Below are 17222 nucleotides of genomic sequence, written 5' to 3'. Positions count from 1 at the left end.
TGCCACACCTTTTGTTCCTGCTCTTTCCTTCAATTTCTGTCATCAAATCTGAACAACAGAGAGGCATGAACCTGCTAGCTTCTCCTTCTTCCTCCTCTTTTTTTCAGAAATTTCCCTAAGAAAATTACTTGTATTTAAAATTTCTTTAAACAACCTTTCACCCTAGAAATGGGAGAACTGAAATTCTGGTTAATTCTGATTTCAAATACCTGCACGGCATTTTTGGAATAGATATTGATCCCCGAGACCTCCCACAATTTCACCCTTACAATGGTATTAGGGCCAACACGAGATTTTCTTACAACAGAGTTGGTGTCACGGAACCAAAGTTGGTAATGGGTCATTACCTACTGTGGCGGGCAGCTCCTGTGTCTGGTCATCTTCAGGAGTCCAGCACCAGGGGGTAGGCTGTTTAAAATATATTGCCCACCCTCAGAAATTCCTGAGCCAGAGCAAAATGTACTTGGCTGGATGTGCGCACATCTGGACCCTCCCCTACCCAGTCTGAAGTGACTGACTAGGAGGCCACAGTTCTAGACTCTCCCTTATGGCCAGCCTATCCCTCCCTCGGCTCGTGGCCTTTGTAAGGATCAACCATCCCTGCGTCAGAGAACTTGGCCCTGGTAGGGCAGGCCCCCAGAAACTCCTGGAGCCTGGTGTGTGTGCGTGTTGTGGCGGGGGGGGGGGGGGGGGGTGCCCCACAGGTTGAAATGGGCTAGGAGAGACATCACTTTAAGGACAAAGGCCCGTATAGTCAAAGCTATGGTTTTTCAGTAGATGGATGTGAGAGTTGGACCATAAAGAAGGTTGAGCATAGAATTGATGTTTTAAAATTGTGGTGTTGGAGAAGACTCTCGAGAGTCCCTTGGACAGCAAGATCAAACCAGTCAATCCTAAAGGACATCAACCTTGAATATCCACTGGAAGGACTGATGCTAAAGCTGAAGCTCCAATACTTTGACCACCTGATTCGAAGAGCTGACTCATTGGTAAAGACTCTGATGCTGGGAAAGATTGAAGGCAGGAAGAAAAGAGGTCAATAGAGGATGAAATGGTTGAATGGCATCACTAACTCAACGGACATGAATTGGAGCAAATTCTGGGAGACAGTGAAGGACAGGGAAGCCTGGTATGCTACAGTCCATGTGTTAGGGGAAGCACACTGACTGAAACTGCCTACCCTGGCCAAGCACCACAGTAACCATTTGCATGAGGTATATTTTAAGACAGGAGGTCCCAGTAAGGAACACAGAAGTAACAAGCCATCAACAATGGATGAATTTGAAAAAGGTCAAAAGGAGAGGCCCCGTGTCCTCAGTTCAGTTCAGTCACTAAGTCGTGTCCCACTCTGTAACCCTTTGGACCGCAGCACACCAGGCTTCCCTGCCCATCACCAACTCCCAGAGCTTGCTCAAACTCATGTCCATTGAGTCGGTGATGCCATCCAATCATCTCATCCTCTGTTGTCACCTTCTCCTTCTGCCTTTTCCAGCATCTGGGTCTTTTCCAAGGAGTCAGTTCCTCCCATCAGGTGGCCAAAGGATTGGAGTTTCAGCTTCACCATCAGTCCTTCCAATGAATATTCAGGATTGATTTCCTTTAGGATTCACTGGTTTGACCTCCTTGCAGTCCAATGGACTCTCAAAAGTCTTCTCCAACACCACAGTTCAAAAGCATCAATTCTTCAGCACTCAGCTTTCTTTATAATCCAACTCGCACATCCATACATGACAACTGGAAAAACCATAGCTTTGAACAGGTGGACCTTTGTCAGCAAAGTAATATCTATGCTTTTTAATATGCTGTCTAGGTTGGTCATAACTTTTCTTCCAAGGAGCAAGCGTCTTTTAATTTCATGGCTGCAGTCACCATCTGCAGTGATTTTGGAGCCCCCCAAAATAAAGCTTGTCATTGTTTCCACTGTTTCCCCATCTATTTGCCATGAAGGGATGGGTTTAGATGCCATGATCTTCATTTTCTGAATGTTGAGTTTTAAGCCAGCTTTTTCACTCTTTCACTTTCATCAAGAGGCTCTTTAGTTCTTCACTTTCTGCCGTAAGGGTGGTGTCATCTGCGTATCTGAGGTTATTGATGTTTCTCCCCATGTCCTACTACCCCCCAGAATCCTCGCTGGCATCCATTTTGGTTGAGCAATGCTTGACCCACCAGGAAGGACCCTGAGTCAGAGTGATTCACCAGAGAAAACTCGGAAACTAATCCTATCACCATATAACCTGAAATTGCAAGCCATGTGGCAGAGCAGTTCTCCTGGGTTCTCTTACCCTACTCTTCTTTGCATGGGCACCTCTTCTTAATAAACATCTTTTGCTTTGTCAGCTTATGTGACAATTCATTTCTCAGACAATTCATTTCTGAGTGTTAGACAAGAGCCCACTCTTGGGCCCTGAAAAAGGAGTTGCCTTCCTTCAACTCATGGGGTCTCAAAGAGTCAGACATGACTTAGCAACTGAACAACAGGGAGGAATTATGAAAGGTGGGAGGGTCCAGTGGAGAGCAGAAGAGAAGGCCAAGAGCTTGGGTTGTCCAGCCTCCAGCAATCAAAAGGCTCCGTTATAACAGACCAGGCAGCAGTCCCTGTAAAGAGTCCCAGAAATCAGAGGTCAGATGAACGTGTTGAGGCCCTGGAAATTCCTTAAATACCCTGTTAACTTTTCCAGGCTTTGTTTTCAACTCAGTTAAGAACTTTGATGCTGGATAACTTCTGAAGATTTATCGGGGTGTTAACTCTGCACTAGTAGACTAAGTAAATTTTAAAACAAAACAGGCAGACCAAGTTGGGTTGCTGCCACCATTGTGCCAGCTTCTTGGGTCTCAGTGAGGCTGGGTGATGCTCCAGAATGGGAGACAAGCCAGTTTGGGAGCAGATTGGCTCCAGCTTCATTCAACATTACTACCAGTTATTTGATAACGAACGATAGAAGCCAACTAGGAGCAGTTTATTTCGACGTCTCATGCTTCACATGGAAAGGATAGCAATTCCAAGGGAAAGCTGCCATTGTGGAGATATTGCCTAGCTTCCATTCCAGAAAACCCAGCACAGCAACATGGCTCAGGACGATCAGCCCATGCCGGATAGTTGCATCATCAGCACAGTCGTGGGCCAGCTCAAGGCCAATGAAGACCCCACCATGCAGTTCCACCAGATGTTCCTATCAAAGAGCATCAAGGTTGCTTGGATTTGTACCAATGACATGTTCAGGCTTGCCCTGCACAACTTGGGCAGAACCCTCCCAGCCAGGCATTCATGCTATTTCCTCCTTCTTCCTCCTCCACTTACTATTCAACTATCCACATTCCTCCAGATGCTCCTAATATCAACAAATAAGCAGGGCCACGGTGGGAATGGGTGCAGGGTGCTGCTCTAGTGAGCTGTTTCGCGTGATGTTTGGATCCTAGACTAGCTGCATCTGGTAGAAGTTTGTGTTGTACCGGTGTATACCTTGGAATGACTTAAGTGATACAAAAGGTTGTCTTTTTTTCTTTTTTTGAAAGTCTACTGACAAGTTGCTTTAGTAACCCATAAGAGTGAAGGAGAAAGCCTCATTACCCAGATACTCATTTGTTCAGATGTTTCAATGCCTCGTGGTACAATAAAACCATAAATATTTTCCTAACAACAACAACAAAAAGAACAAGCAATTGTATCAAGTAAGTGTGAGGCTAAAAGCAGGGTTTTTTTTAAGTGAGGCTAAGGATAACCCTTCAACTAGACTAAAGAATGTAAAGAAAGAAAATAAGAATACAAAATAACATTTAGACTATCTGTTTCTAGCAGGGGAGACCTGGATCATTCAGGCCATAGAAGAAGACAGCTGTGTTCGCATCAAGTTGGTTATAGACAGTACATCTGTCTCATTCGTTAAGTCCCAGTAGCCTCCCTTCTGACACAGCTGGGGAGTCTCCAAGAAGGCTACCAGCATGAGCCAGACCCAGGGCCCGCATTACAATTCAGAATTCTGGCTATTACTATTTGTGATGAGGTTTAGGAGCCAGACCTTTATTCCCAAAACCCACAACAGAGGCTTTAGATGCTATTTCTCAGCAAGTTACTACAAGATGAGAGTTTTTGGTTCCCAGACTTTCCACAGTTCTGGGAGAGAATTTTTACCTGACAATGCCTTTCCACAACCTGATGGTGACTGAGACATACAAGACCCCTCATCAGAGACTGGATTCAATTACAGTTACAGTGCAGCTGACTTTCTGGCCTTCAACGCCCATACTCACTAACAACTCTGTTTTCTTGTCAAGTCAGTAAGCCAGCAGCCCACATATCTCTCCTGGGTTTTCCCAAAATACTTAACTGAACTCTGGTACACATCACAATTTCCTTAGCCTAAGGAGAACCCTTAATTAACACTCTACTGTGTTAAAAGACCCATAAGAGCCTATAATAGTATTAAAGAAAAATTATTCATGACACCATATAAAGCACAATAAGGCAGTCTTTATTCAGGGGACTACTGGGATAGGTGTACAGACCACCGAAGTGGGATTTTGCAATGGAGAGAGTGATTGGGCTCAACTCCAAAGGCAAAAAGGAAAGGTGGAAATTCATAGCCAAGGAGCAAGGTCAGTGGATAGAATATTACCAAGGGAAAACCTTAGGAGTAAAGGGGCATTCAGGATAAAGCAACCTGACCTAAGGGGATTCTTGCTGAAGGCAGGCCAGGGTGATCAGATATCACCTGAGGGATGGTGGGGAGGATGAGCAACCCGATCAGAGATTTCAAGGGTAATCAGAAATCTTGAGGGTGGGGGCTCCTGGTTAAACTGACTGAGCAGGATTCCTCCTAAAGATGGACAATGTAGAGCAAGAATGGAGGCCTGAAAGTCAGGTCTAGTTGGAAAAATGCTCAGGGAAATCTGGGTAGTTTGGCTGAAGAGAGAATCTGCCAACACTCCAGCCTTTTTTCTGCATTATAGAATAGAGCAGAAATTACCAGCATGAATCATAATTTATGTATCTTTGGGCTGCAGGCAAAAAAATCATGAGAAATACTAGCTTACAGAATGAAATCCAAATTCTTTAGCCTCTCACCTCATCTGCAGGTTGGCCACACAATTCCCTCCAAATAACAAGTATTTTGCACAATGGTCATTCACTTGCTTATTTCATCTTCGTGTTGTGCCAATGAGGTTTTCCCATCTTCCAGAAGAAATTCCATTTGCTCACCCTTGAGCCAGGCTGCTCTGAGTTGACACCTAGTAAATGCTAAATTGAATGAACTCAAAGAGGAGAGTGATTAGGATAGCATATGTGCTGGCAATTATCTCAGTATTCCAAGGAGATGACCTCAACAAAAACAACCAGAATGCAAAAAAGAAGATGAATGGGGCACTCTCTCAGTTTTAACCAGTTAGGAAGGCCTGGGGGGTAAAAGGCAGAAAAAAGCTGATAACTTTCAAGTCTCAATGCGGGGTCTCAAATTTTTCTACAAGAGACTATGAGCAAGCCTAGAAATAATCATAAACAAGCAGAAGTAGGACTGTGACAAGTGTTCTTATTGTAGGACAAATTAGTGGGTGTGTGAGGATGGGTGGGTCAAGGCCTGTGGTTTTTCGTTTTGTTTTGTTTTTTAGTATTTATTTATTTGGCTGCACAAGGTCTTAGGTGCGGCATGCAGGGTCTAATTCCCCAACCAGGGCTCAAACCCAGGCCCCTTGCATTGGGAACGTGGACTCTTAGCCACTGGGCCACCAGGGAAATACCCAGGCCTGTGTTAATTTCTTAGGGCTGCCATAACAAATTGCACAGACTGGGTAACCTAAAACGACACGAATTTCTTCTCTCACAGTTCTGGAGGCCAGAGTGTGAAATCAAGGCACGGCAGAACCACGCTCTAGGGAAGAATCCTTCCTTGCTTTCTCTTAGCATCTGGTGATTACCAGCAACCCCTGGCATTCCTGGCCTTGTAGACACACTACTCCCATCTCTGCCTTCACGGTCACATGGTCTTCATCCTGTTGACTATCTTCATATGACCTACTTATAAGGAACCCATTATTGGACTTCAAGCTCACTCTTAATTCAGTATGACCTTGTCATAACTTGTTCACAACTGCAAAGATCCTATTTCCAAATAAGGCTACTTCCACAGTTATAAGAGATTAGGATTTAAGTATATCATTTTGTGGGATACATTTCAACCCATTACAGGACTCTCACTGCCATCCCTATCTGCACGTGAAATGAACTGAGCTTGAGGGAATGGGGCTGAAGGGAGACTGGCAAAATTAGAAGGGTCAGTAGCTAGAGAGTGTCAGGAAATTCCTGAAATAGATCATGCTATGTTTAAAAGATTTAGTGAAAGCACTCAAGAGTGTCTGAGGAATAAGGACCCAGAATTCAGAATTCTCTATGTCTGGAGCAAAAATACATAGTGACTACCATCCGGGTGTTCAGTAGCAGAAACGCAAACTGAGATGCACTATAATTACAGGTGTTGAACACTAAGAAGTTTAAAAGCTCCAGTACAGCTAACTGAGGAGGAAAGGGGGACTATGATGTGTAAATACCTCCTAAGTATCCCCGGCTCTGTGCTGGGGTGCGTGCGTGTGTGCTAAGTCACTCAGTCATGTCTGACTCTTTGCAAACCTATGAACTGTAGCCCGCCAGGCTCCTCTGTCCCTGGGATTCTCCAGGCAAGAGTACTGGAGTGGGTTACCATGCCCTCCTCCCAGGGATCTTCCCTACCCAGGGATCGAACTCACATCTCCTACAAATCCTGCACTGCAGGTGGATTCTTTAGGACTGAGCCACTGGAGAAGCCCCTGTCACTGGAGTACTTATGCAAAACATTTTGTTTGATCCATGTGACCCGGGTACTGTATAATCATATATGAGCGGAGAAACTTATCCACTGCCTCCCAGCATCTAAGCAACCTGCAGAGCAAGGGAACAGAAATAAGATTTCCCTGTTCCTGAGACTGACTGAGAATGTGACTTAAATGACACTTGAATAGGAAGGCTAGATAGAGGTGGAAGGGCTGGCATAGGTTCTGTGCTCTGAGAAGGGAATCAGGACACACTTCAGAGTGTGGGATCCGACATGTAGTGAACACTTCTGTCCTACAGGACAGACTCCAAGCTCTTCATGTGGCCCTACGGGCTCCAGCTTCCTGGGATTCCAGTGTGCATTAAGTGACAAAATGCAGATGGTAAGCCTAGCATATGCCGAACATATTGTGCATGATGTCTGCCTTCCCCACCCCAACCCCCACACATCTGGGATCCTTGACCAGTTTTCTCTCCCTGAGCTTCAGCTTCCTAAAATTCCAGGATCCTGGGATTCACCTCACTTAAGGAACAGACAGAATGAAGGGGAACACTCAATGAACTGCCATGACCAGGGCTGATTCCCTCCAGAAAGAGTCAAAGACTATCCAGGAGCAAAACTGAAAATCAGAGTGGATAGAGAAAATAGGCAGGAGGACTTCCCTCATGATACAGTGGTTCAGAATCCACTTGCCAGTGCAGAAGACACAAGTTCAATCCCCGCTCTGGGAAGATTCCACCTGTCTCAGGACAACCAAGCCCAAGGGTGAGCTCTAGAGCCTGCGAGCCACAACTACTGAAGCTTGCTTGCCCAGAACCTGTGCTCTGCAAGGCACAAAGCCATTGCAATGAGAAGCCTGCACACAGCAACTAAAGAGTAGCCCTCACTCGCTGCAACTAGAGAAAGCCTGTGCACAGCAATGCAGACCAAGCACAGCCAAAATAAATAAATTAAAAAAAAAGAAAAAGAAAACAGGCAGGAAAGACAGACACAGTAAAGCATCTATGTGTTCACAGGAAACATGGTTTTCCTAAGGGTTTGCCGCAACTGTGAAATGCCACAATGCACCCATCTTGGAGTGACTTTTATTTTCTTACCACTCACACCCCAGATCTGCTTGCTACACTCATGTGTGACTATTCCATTATGTCAGCCTCACCTCCTGAAAACTCATGATCCTTAGTTAATCCCACCTGTCCTGAGCCCACCTCTAAAGAGCATCCAAAGTACAAGTGACCCCTACTTCCCTAACACCCTCCTTCTCCTCCATCCTTGGCACATTTTTCCAGTGAACAACTGGGTTATTTTAGGTGCTTTCATTGGAGCCCTTGAATAGTTGATTATGTTGGTCTTTGTGTAGTTCTCAAAGTCTTCTTGACTTTGGCAAAAGGAACAAAACAAAACAAAATATAAAAATAGATGAGCAGCCTTCATGTGACAGCTGGGAGGCCTGTATTGTAAGAAAATTAATCAAGCCAAATTTCTTCATTCAGTGGATTCTCAGAGCCCTTTTTATCAGCCATAACCTCTGATGGATATTGGGGTACCAGGTCAGAACCCTATTGTCCTTGCTTCCTAGAAGTCTATGAATAAGTCATAGTAATATTCAGTACTGTTATTCTTAGGACTGTTATAGTTTGTTGAGCATCTACTCTGCCCAGAACCATGCTGACTCCTTTACAATAGAGCTTCTCAAACTGCAAAGAGCTGGACTTCCCTGGTGGAAGTGGAAGTGAAGCTTCCACTGCAAGGGGCATGGGTTCAATCCCTGGTCAGGGAACTAAGAGCCCACATGCCATTCAACTCAGCCAAAAAACAAAACAAAATAAACTGCAAGTAACTAGAAAGTCTAGTCCTAGTATTCAGTTAACGATTCAGACTGTGTTTGGGACCCGAGGGTTCTATTTCTAATGAGCTTTCAAGTAAGCCAGATGTGGCTGGTCCAGGCATCAGACAACAAGGTGGCAGGCACATTTTATACACCTGTATTTGTCATTCATCCACAAGTATATCCTGTGGAATGATGACCTTCTCCCCAGGGGAAGATGTAATTGCTGCACTTCTGTTTGTAGAAACAGCATTTTTAAGAAAGCCATACATGGTACTTTATGGTGCAAAGTTCACTTTCCATGTTTGGCATAATCTATGGCTTCCTTTGCTACAGTCCATTCACCTTTCCACTCTGCAAGGTGAGTGTGTCATGCCTTCCTCCTGCTCTCACATCTCTACTATCTCTTGCTCCTTCCTGTCAGTCAGGGTTCTCCAGAGAAACAAAACCAATAAGGTGTGTGTGTGTGTGTGTGAGAGTGTGTGTATGAAGAGGGGAGGGAACCGATTGATTTATTTCACAGGACTGGTTCACATAATTGTGGAGGCTTGCAAGCCCAAAATGTGCAGGGCAGGCCAGCAGATTAGAGACCAAGGGAAGAGAAGATGTTGCAGCTCAAGACAGAAGGCAGCTTGCAGGCAGAACTCCTTAAGTGTGGGATAGGGGGAGGACAGTGTGTGTGTGTGTGTGTGTGTGTGTGTGTGTGTGTGTGTGTGTAAACCTCAGTCTTTACTCTTTTTTGTTTTAATCTTTTGGCGGTGCCGCATGGCATGTGTGATCTTGGTTCCTCAACCAGGGATCAAATTCATGCCCTCTACATTGTTAAAACTCTGCACTACTTTAACCACTGGACCACCAGGGAATTCCCTTGGTCTTTTACTTAGAGACTGATTGAAGCCCATTCATTTATGGAGGATAATCTGTTTTTTGCAAAGTCTACTAATTTAAATGTCAATCTCAGCCAAAAAGTATCTTCACAGCAAATTTGAGACTTCTGTGTGATCAAATAACTGGGCACCAAGACCTTGCCAAATTGATGCATAAAATAAACTATCACATTCAGCTGCTTCTTTTGCTGAAGTGTCTGTGTATTCAAAAGTCCACCATGGACTTCCACTCACTTGCTCCCTGTTAGGCTCAGGGTCCAGAGACCACCTTGCCTGCTCTTCTCCCTTCTCTGCTCCTCCTGGCTCTTGCCCAGCCCCTCCTTCCTTAAAGCCACACACTGTAGTTCTCTCATCTTTAATATGGGACCAATTCTCCCTCAGCTACTGCTACTTTTTCTACCCGACTGTCTCCACTCCCTCGCCTTTTTCTCTCCAAACTACGCCATCCCAGCAGCTCTACCACCTCTGTTCTGCTCAGGGGGCCTCTATACCAAATACTATGGGTCAGTGCTCTTCTCAGTGGGTTTTTCCTCATTTCATTTGATCTTGCAGCAGCACTTATCCTCAATGACTATCCCTCTTTCTTGAAAACACCTTTGCCTGCATGGGATTGCAAGGCTCAGCACTGCCCAGACTTCTCTCCACCTCATAGTGGCTGCTCCTTCTCCTTCCCCTACCTCCTTCCCCCTTTCCTCTTTTTCCCCTCTGGATTTCTCTCCTCTCTTTCTAGTCTCCAAAGCTAGTGTGGCCCATTCAACTCCTCCAAGATAGCTCCTCTACCCACGCGAGTCTGTCCTAGGATCTCAACTCCTATTGCCTGCTGTGACAACAGATTTACACCTCTAGCCTTGGCTTTCTCCCAGAACTATCACAGCTATTTGTCTTGAGCATTTCAGACCTAGCAAGTCCAAAACTCATCTTTGTCTCCCAACTCCTTCCCAGAAAATGTTTTGCAGTTTCTTAGGCAGACTCTCCAATCTGGGGCCAAAACTACACACATTTCTCACTCCTTTAACACCCAGTAGCACACCATGGAGGAAACTGCTACTGCTCACCAGCCTCACCTCCACCAGCTGATTCTGGAATGGGCCATATCCTGCTTGCATTTCTGTGGCTGCTTCAAAAATAGCCTCTGCCTCCCTCCATCCAGATCCAATCTGCTCTGCACAGTGATAATGATAAAATTAAAGTCCCATCAAGCCATGCCCTCACTTGAAAACTTCTAAGTGTAAAATACACGGTCACTCCATTCCAGTTACCCCTTTCTCTAGCCAGGGGACAGGCCTCTTGCTTTATGGCCTTTGCATATGCTGTTCCTCTGCTGGAATGATCTTCTTGCGCACTCCTGTTCAATTTGCCCTCCACCTGCTCTCTGCTCAAATGTTACCTTATGAAAGTCCTACCCAACCACCCTCGCAGGCTCCTTCTTACCCTGTTTTATTTTTTCATGCCATCAATCATCTGATTCCTCTTCTAGCTCCTAAAAGCCAGGATCATCTATCCACTATGATCTCGCCAAGGTTGACAAAACTGGTGTCACACAGCAAGCACTTTATAAAAATACATACAATCAGCGACATAATAGAAACCAAATGAAGCATTACTTGTGAGATGGATCAATGGTCCTTGAGTAGCATTTACATTCAGGGTTTTCTTTCTGTTGCTTTCCTCGTGGTATCTGTCATAATCCCACTTGATGTCAAAGAAAGCACCTTCCCACGGTCTCCAGTTGCCTCCCCACCTCCACCCCAAGCTGACACACCATGGCCCTCACTCACTAACTGCCTCCCTGCGCTTCTACACGTCTAGGGCCTTTGCTGTCATGGCGGCCTTCACTTGGGACCCTGTTTTCACCCATGCTGGGCTTGATCAACTCCCTCATCTCAGATGTCACCATCACAGTGGAACCTGCCCTGACCTCTTTCTTAATACTGTGACCATCCCCAGCTCATCCCCAGTATCCATTACCTGATATTGCTAAGCGTTCTTCTTCCTCTGCACTGCGAATCAAACATAGCAGATCACGTTATTGATTTTGCCCTGACCTTCTCACCGATCCCCTCAGCCAACTGTGTTCAAAGATGCACCCTGAGAAGCTGGAATAGAACCTAGCACCATGAATGCCTAGTGAGTACTCAGTATACATTTGTCAAATAACTGAATGGCCCCACACATTCAGTAAAGTAGACAGCATTATCCATTTTTTGGGTGAGGAAACTGAGGCACAGAAAGGTTAAGTATAGCCAAGATCATCTGGTTAGGAATTGACGAGGCAGGTTTTAACCTAGGTGCTCTGACTCATAACCACTGTACTGAGCAAAATGCAGTAAATAAACACAAAGCTTCAAAGAGATAGTTCACAGAGAGGTGTCAGTTCGGGGGAAGGAACTGGACAGGGCAGTGAGGACTGATCTGATGCTGTGAGTTAGGGATTTCTGGGCTTTGAATTTACCTGCTTTAGAACTGCAGTGGACAGAATTATGAGCTCAGATTACCAACACTCAACAGGTAGTTTCCTCACCCACCTGATCACAGGGCTGGGAACTCATGCATATAGGATCTGGACTTCTAGAGCAGGCTGCACTATTTGCCAAAGCACCTTAGTCTGACCTACCTTGGCTAATCCTTGGTTCCTCCCCTGCCTCTTCTCCAAGCCATGATGCCTGACTGGTGCTCCTGAGAAAGGGGTGCATGTGAGTTCTGTTGAGTCCAGTTAAATCTGAAAGGGGGTAGTTCCCACTGGTATCTGCAGGTTCCAGGGAGATGGGAGACCCTGCCTGCACCTGGCTGTCATTTGGGGGACCAATCACAAAAATGGATTTTACTCCTTTGCTTTATCTCCTGCAAAAGTCACAGAATCCAAGCAAACACCAAACGGTGGCTCCCTGTTAACTCCCTTACTCAGGAATGATTATTTGTTATTTAGAGGAAGACACAAAAGGCTCCCAAGTCCTTGAAACGAGGAAAGCAATGCCAAGAAATCCAGTTCCAGACCCCCGTTGGTGGTCCAGTGGTTTAGATTCTGTGCTTCCAATTCAGAGGGTGCAGGTTCCACCCCTGATTGGGGAACTAGGACCCCACATGACATGTGGCACCACCAAAAGATAAATAAACCAATCAATCCAGTTTCATAGTCCATCCCACCTCTTTCACATCTGCTCAACCAGGCCACTTCCTTTCTTTAGGGGAACTGGTATTGTTCTGCTCGAGCTGACAGGACATCAGTTATCTGCAGTAGTGTATCTTCTCTAGACTGTCTGCATGCTCAGTCATGGCAAGAATACTGGAGTGGGTTGCCATTTCCTCCTCCAGGGGATCTTCCAGACCCAGGGATCCAATACGCATATGCAGTGGCTCTTGTATTGGCAGGCGGATTCTTTACCAATTCTTTACCACTGAGCCACCTGGGAAGCCCTTCCTGTTTAGCAGATGGAGACGTTTCTTTGCCGCCTTCTGATGGGAAAGTTCAACTTCAGTGCCCAGCAGATGAAAAACAGAAGTGTTGGTGTCAATCAGCCCAGCTCAGGACCCCCAGACATGCTTTCTCCCAAGCTCCAGAACCTGGAAGATGAAGGATGGCCCCAGGAAGACCTCTGTCTTCGAGCTACATGTTCAGCATAGCGTAGCGGCAAGGAGCCCTGTCTAGACGTCCAGAGGCCCTAATTCTTCCTGGCCCTAGCTGCGACTCGACTTCAAGTCAAAGTCCATTAGCCCGTTCCCCGGACTCAGTGTGAACAGCTAGCCACACCCTACACTTAAGGGAGCAATAAGCACCCCGACCACCCACTGGGGGCCAAAACGGGCCGAAGTCCCTCTGGCCGCTCCCCAGGGTTGTCCTGATGCCCAGAAGGGACGTGTAACGAGTAGCTGTCAAACTCCGCACACCCTCCGAAAGCCAGGGCTGACACCTTGGGCATCAGACAGCGGATAAAAGCGGAAGGTGAGCCTTCCTTTCCCGAGCCTTCCTCGCCTCTCCAGCGGCCGCGGGTCGGGCGTAGAGGAGGGGTTTTGGCTGGAAGGAGGTTGGGCCTGCGGGCGTGGGGTGGGGGTGCCACACGGCGATTCTGAAATGTAACGGCCCGCGGTGCGCCGCAGCCTTCTTCCTCCGCTCCCCCTCCCAACTCCAGCATTCAGCCTCGGCTCCCGGATCGGCCCTTCTGGGAGTAAACAAGCCCCTTGTACGAGTCCGAAGGGGCAGAACAGAGAAGAGAGGAGCCCCAAGACCAACCTTCCCACAACCAGCGGCCGCTCACAGCCAGGCGCACCCGCGCGAGCCTTCCCGCTGGCCCGCTTCTCGGCCCCGCCACCCGCCTCCAGGCGCGGTCCCCGTCGCGCCTTCGAGGCCCCTGCCTCCCGCCCCGCGTCGACGCGCGCCCCCGGCGCAAGCCCGCCGGGAGGCCCGGCAGAGGCGGCGAGGCGGACCCACAAAGCCCCCGGCCAGGCGCCGAGGCCCGGGCGCGCGCGAAGTGGGGCGTGGCAGGGCGGGGCGCGCCGGCCGGGCCGGGCCGGGGGTGTCGAATGTCACCCCTAGCGCACACCTCGGCCGGGGGGCGGAGGAGAGAACCACTGAGATGCGGAGACCTCCCCGGTCCTAGAGCGGAGCAGGAAGTGTCCCAGGGGAGGGAGCCGGAGGGCTTCGGCCTTTCCTTTCCTCAGCGTCCGGCGGGCTCCGGAGGCGGTCAGGCCTGTACGGCCCGCCAACTGGGACTCGGAGAGGAGGTGAGTGCGGCCCGGGCGGCCACGGGCGGCCCCGGCTTCTGGGTCCCGCGCGCGCCACTGCGCGTTCCTCGGTCCCCTGGCTCCCAGCCCCGCGCGCTCCGGCCTCCCCTCCCAGAGCTGAGCGCTGAATCCCTGGGCAGGGGATGAGACGACACAAATGTTTTTCAGGCGCCTGCATTTGATCCCACTTCTTCCCTCTTAAGCGGAGCCGTGGTTTTCTGGATGAGCAGGAGACGGGGTCTCGGCTAGCCAGGGACAGAGTGGCCCTCGCAGAGAACCCGCCTCAGGAAGGACACCCGGGAGACCGGGCTGGAAGGATGAGGAGCTGCCGCCGTAGACTTCCGCCGCAGGAGAGCTTTGAGGTAGACGCTGAGAAGGAGTTCCATGCTGTGAGGTGAGGAGCCGGGAGCTGGCTAGAGTGGAGGTGGGTGTGGGTGTATAGGGAGGGGACAGGGAGAGATCTGGATCAAAGGAAACCTTGCCCCTTTCCCTGGCATACGGTATGCTCATCCCCTTCCCTTTCAGCTCATCCAGCTCCGTTCCTCTTCGTAGAGCTGCTTTTAAGTACGCCCCGCCCCCTGTTGGATTCTCTTGAATTAATCAACGTTAATTCATTCATCACTCATCATTTCTGAGCTTCCTACGTGCCGGTGCCAGGGTGACAGGAACACGGCTCTCTGGTTAGGGATGATGGACTAAGCCCAGAGCCAGATGCCCTAGAGCACTGAGGGTGGGTGCAGACCTGAGGAACCCAGAGGCCCTGGAGGTGTGTGATGGCCGAGTTCAGGGAAGGTGGAGTTGAGTAGGGCTGAGATTGGGTGTCAGATACAGAGCAGACACTGGAGGAAATCCGGTGGTGGGGCAAACTGTAATGTTTGCTGGCATGCTGGGGAGCCTCCTAAACCGGGTGTTAAGGGCAAGGGACCACGTCCAAGGATCTCAGAGGCCTGATGGTGGGGGAGGGGACCGTGTTGGACCGTGTTTGCCATTCGTTTTCCCTGGGTCCCTTACTCTGGTTTAGTGGCTGCTACTCTGATGTCGCCCTGCATTTGTGGGTTTTTTTTTTTTTTTTTTCATTTATTTTTATTATTTGGAGGCTAATTACTTTACAATATTGTAGTGGTTTTTGCCATACACTGACATGAATCAGCCATGGATTTACATGTGTTCCCCATCCCGATCCGCCCTCCCACCTCCCTCTCCATCCCATCCCTCTGGGTCTTCCCAGTGCACCAGCCCTGAGCACTTGTCTCATGCATCCAACCTGGTCGCCCTGCATTTGTTCACTGAGGAGATGCAGGGGCTCCTGAGCCCCTTCTCTGCATATGTGGAGGCTGTGCCATGACAGCCCCACCTCTGTCCTGCCTGGGGAAGGTCTGTGAGGTGTGTGTGGTTTTCTTCATTGTGGTTTAAAGATGACAAGAGAAAAGAAGGCAAGATGGGTGGAGGCCAGGTCGAAGGTCCAGATATCTTTAAATATATACTGAAGTTTACTATTCAGACTTTAGTGAATTGGGTGGAGGCGCCTTTTAAAACACCGGTATTTTTAAATACTTAGTGTTATTTTTCTCTAGTAAACTCAGGATGTGCCTCTTTTGACTCTCCTCATCTCTTGTTTGGGGGCTTCCCTGGTGGTTCAGCAGTAAAGAATCTGCTTGTAATGCAGGAGATGCAGGTTAGATCCCTGGGTCGGGAAGATCCTCTGGAGAAGGGCATGGCAACCCACTCCAGTATTCTTGCCTGGAGAATCCCCATGGACAGAGGAGCCTGGCGGGCTACAGTCCATCGCATCGCAAAGAGTTGGACACAACTGAGCGACTGAGCCTACACACACGCATCTTTTGTGTGGGTGTCTCCGGGGCTGTCTGCTTTCTTCCCTGCTTCCTGGTGCATACTCCACTGAGCAAGACTGACTCGCTCTGTGTTGGTCTAACTCTGATAGCCCTCACTACCAGCAGGGTGAATTTCCTGTCCTGGATCAGCTTTGAAGGCTTTTCCTGTGCATGTTTGTCTTTGTCTTTTCAGCTCATTTTGTAAAGGTCTCAAGGGCAAGGACGGTGACTTTGACTCTGAAGCCTCAAGATAGCGGCCTTCTCAGCTCGTCCATTTCAGGTCCCTTCCAGGAGGACCTGGCCATCGAAGGTACCACAGAGTGTTAATTACCATCTCTCTCCTGCATGCGGCCCCACTGGTCTCCTAGGATGCTTGGAACACCAGTGCCACGTTGAAATGTCACTGCTTTTCTCCTGGACTGCCTGCCTTGTTCATCCAGTCCTCAGTTAGGGAAATCATATAATGATGCTTTTGGGAATGGGGTTGTTCCTTCTCTGCCTTTGTGTAAGGATCATCCGCACTGACACTTGTCACATATCCTGGTGCTTCTCCCAAGGGCTGATCTCTGTGGGCTTTTTCACTTTTCCCATCACCACCCCCAAAAAACTACTACAGGAGACCAGAACATTGAAGCCAGTGATTTCTGTTTGGAAATAGGGTCGTCTTCTGCTGCTGACCCCCATCAAATCCCATCATGCCCACAGCCCTGTGCCCCCGAGTCTTGGCTCCAAAGGAAAGTGAGGAGCCGAGGAAAATGAGGAGCCCACCGGGAGAGAACCCTTCCTCCCAGGGTGAGCTTCCCAGTCCCGAGTCCTCCCGCCGCCTCTTCCGACGCTTCTGCTACCAGGAGGCTGCAGGCCCCCGGGAGGCCCTACACCGCCTCTGGGACCTGTGCCGGGGCTGGCTGCGACCTGAAAGGCACACCAAGGAGCAAATCCTGGAGCTGCTGGTGCTGGAACAGTTCTTGGCCATCCTGCCCCGGGAGGTCCAGGGCTGGGTGCGGGCCCAGGAACCTGAGAGTGGTGATCAGGCTGTGTCCGCTGTGGAGGCCCTGGAACGAGAGCCGGGGAGACCCTGGCAATGGGTGAGCAGAGGGGGCTGGGCTAGGCTGGCTGGGAGAATGGGAAGGGAGAGGGAGAGAGTGGGGCTGGGCAG

At 48.7% G+C, this 17222-nt stretch overlaps 1 protein-coding gene, 1 long non-coding RNA gene and 1 pseudogene across 3 annotated transcripts in view; 2 read left to right on the top strand and 1 right to left on the bottom strand.

Annotated features, from left to right (window-relative positions):
• Positions 1–696: 696 nt before the first annotated feature.
• On the bottom strand, positions 697–13832 carry LOC139034370 (uncharacterized). The gene is made up of 3 exons (XR_011486824.1): positions 12130–13832; positions 5063–5236; positions 697–2595 (listed from the first exon to the last, which is right to left on the bottom strand). It is a non-coding gene; the product is annotated as an uncharacterized lncRNA (long non-coding RNA).
• LOC139032578 (nuclear transport factor 2 pseudogene) lies at positions 2859–3386 on the top strand (annotated as a pseudogene).
• Positions 13833–14538: 706 nt separating the features above from the next.
• The window catches only part of ZNF496 (zinc finger protein 496), a 45378-nt gene continuing 42694 nt past the window's right edge, over positions 14539–17222 (top strand). For both annotated transcript variants that reach the window (XM_020903750.2, XM_020903749.2), the window contains exons 1-3: positions 14539–14628; positions 16260–16376; positions 16725–17151. In XM_020903750.2, the coding sequence (XP_020759409.2) occupies positions 16762–17151 (390 nt within the window). In that variant the 5' untranslated portion in view covers positions 14539–14628; positions 16260–16376; positions 16725–16761. The remainder of the gene's footprint in view (positions 14629–16259; positions 16377–16724; positions 17152–17222) is intronic.

Source organism: Odocoileus virginianus, chromosome 3 (assembly GCF_023699985.2).
Source record: "Odocoileus virginianus isolate 20LAN1187 ecotype Illinois chromosome 3, Ovbor_1.2, whole genome shotgun sequence".
Classification (NCBI taxonomy): Eukaryota; Metazoa; Chordata; class Mammalia; order Artiodactyla; family Cervidae; genus Odocoileus; species Odocoileus virginianus.
The sequence above is the reverse complement of the archived record's forward strand: the minus strand, read 5'-3'. Positions and strand labels throughout refer to the sequence as shown.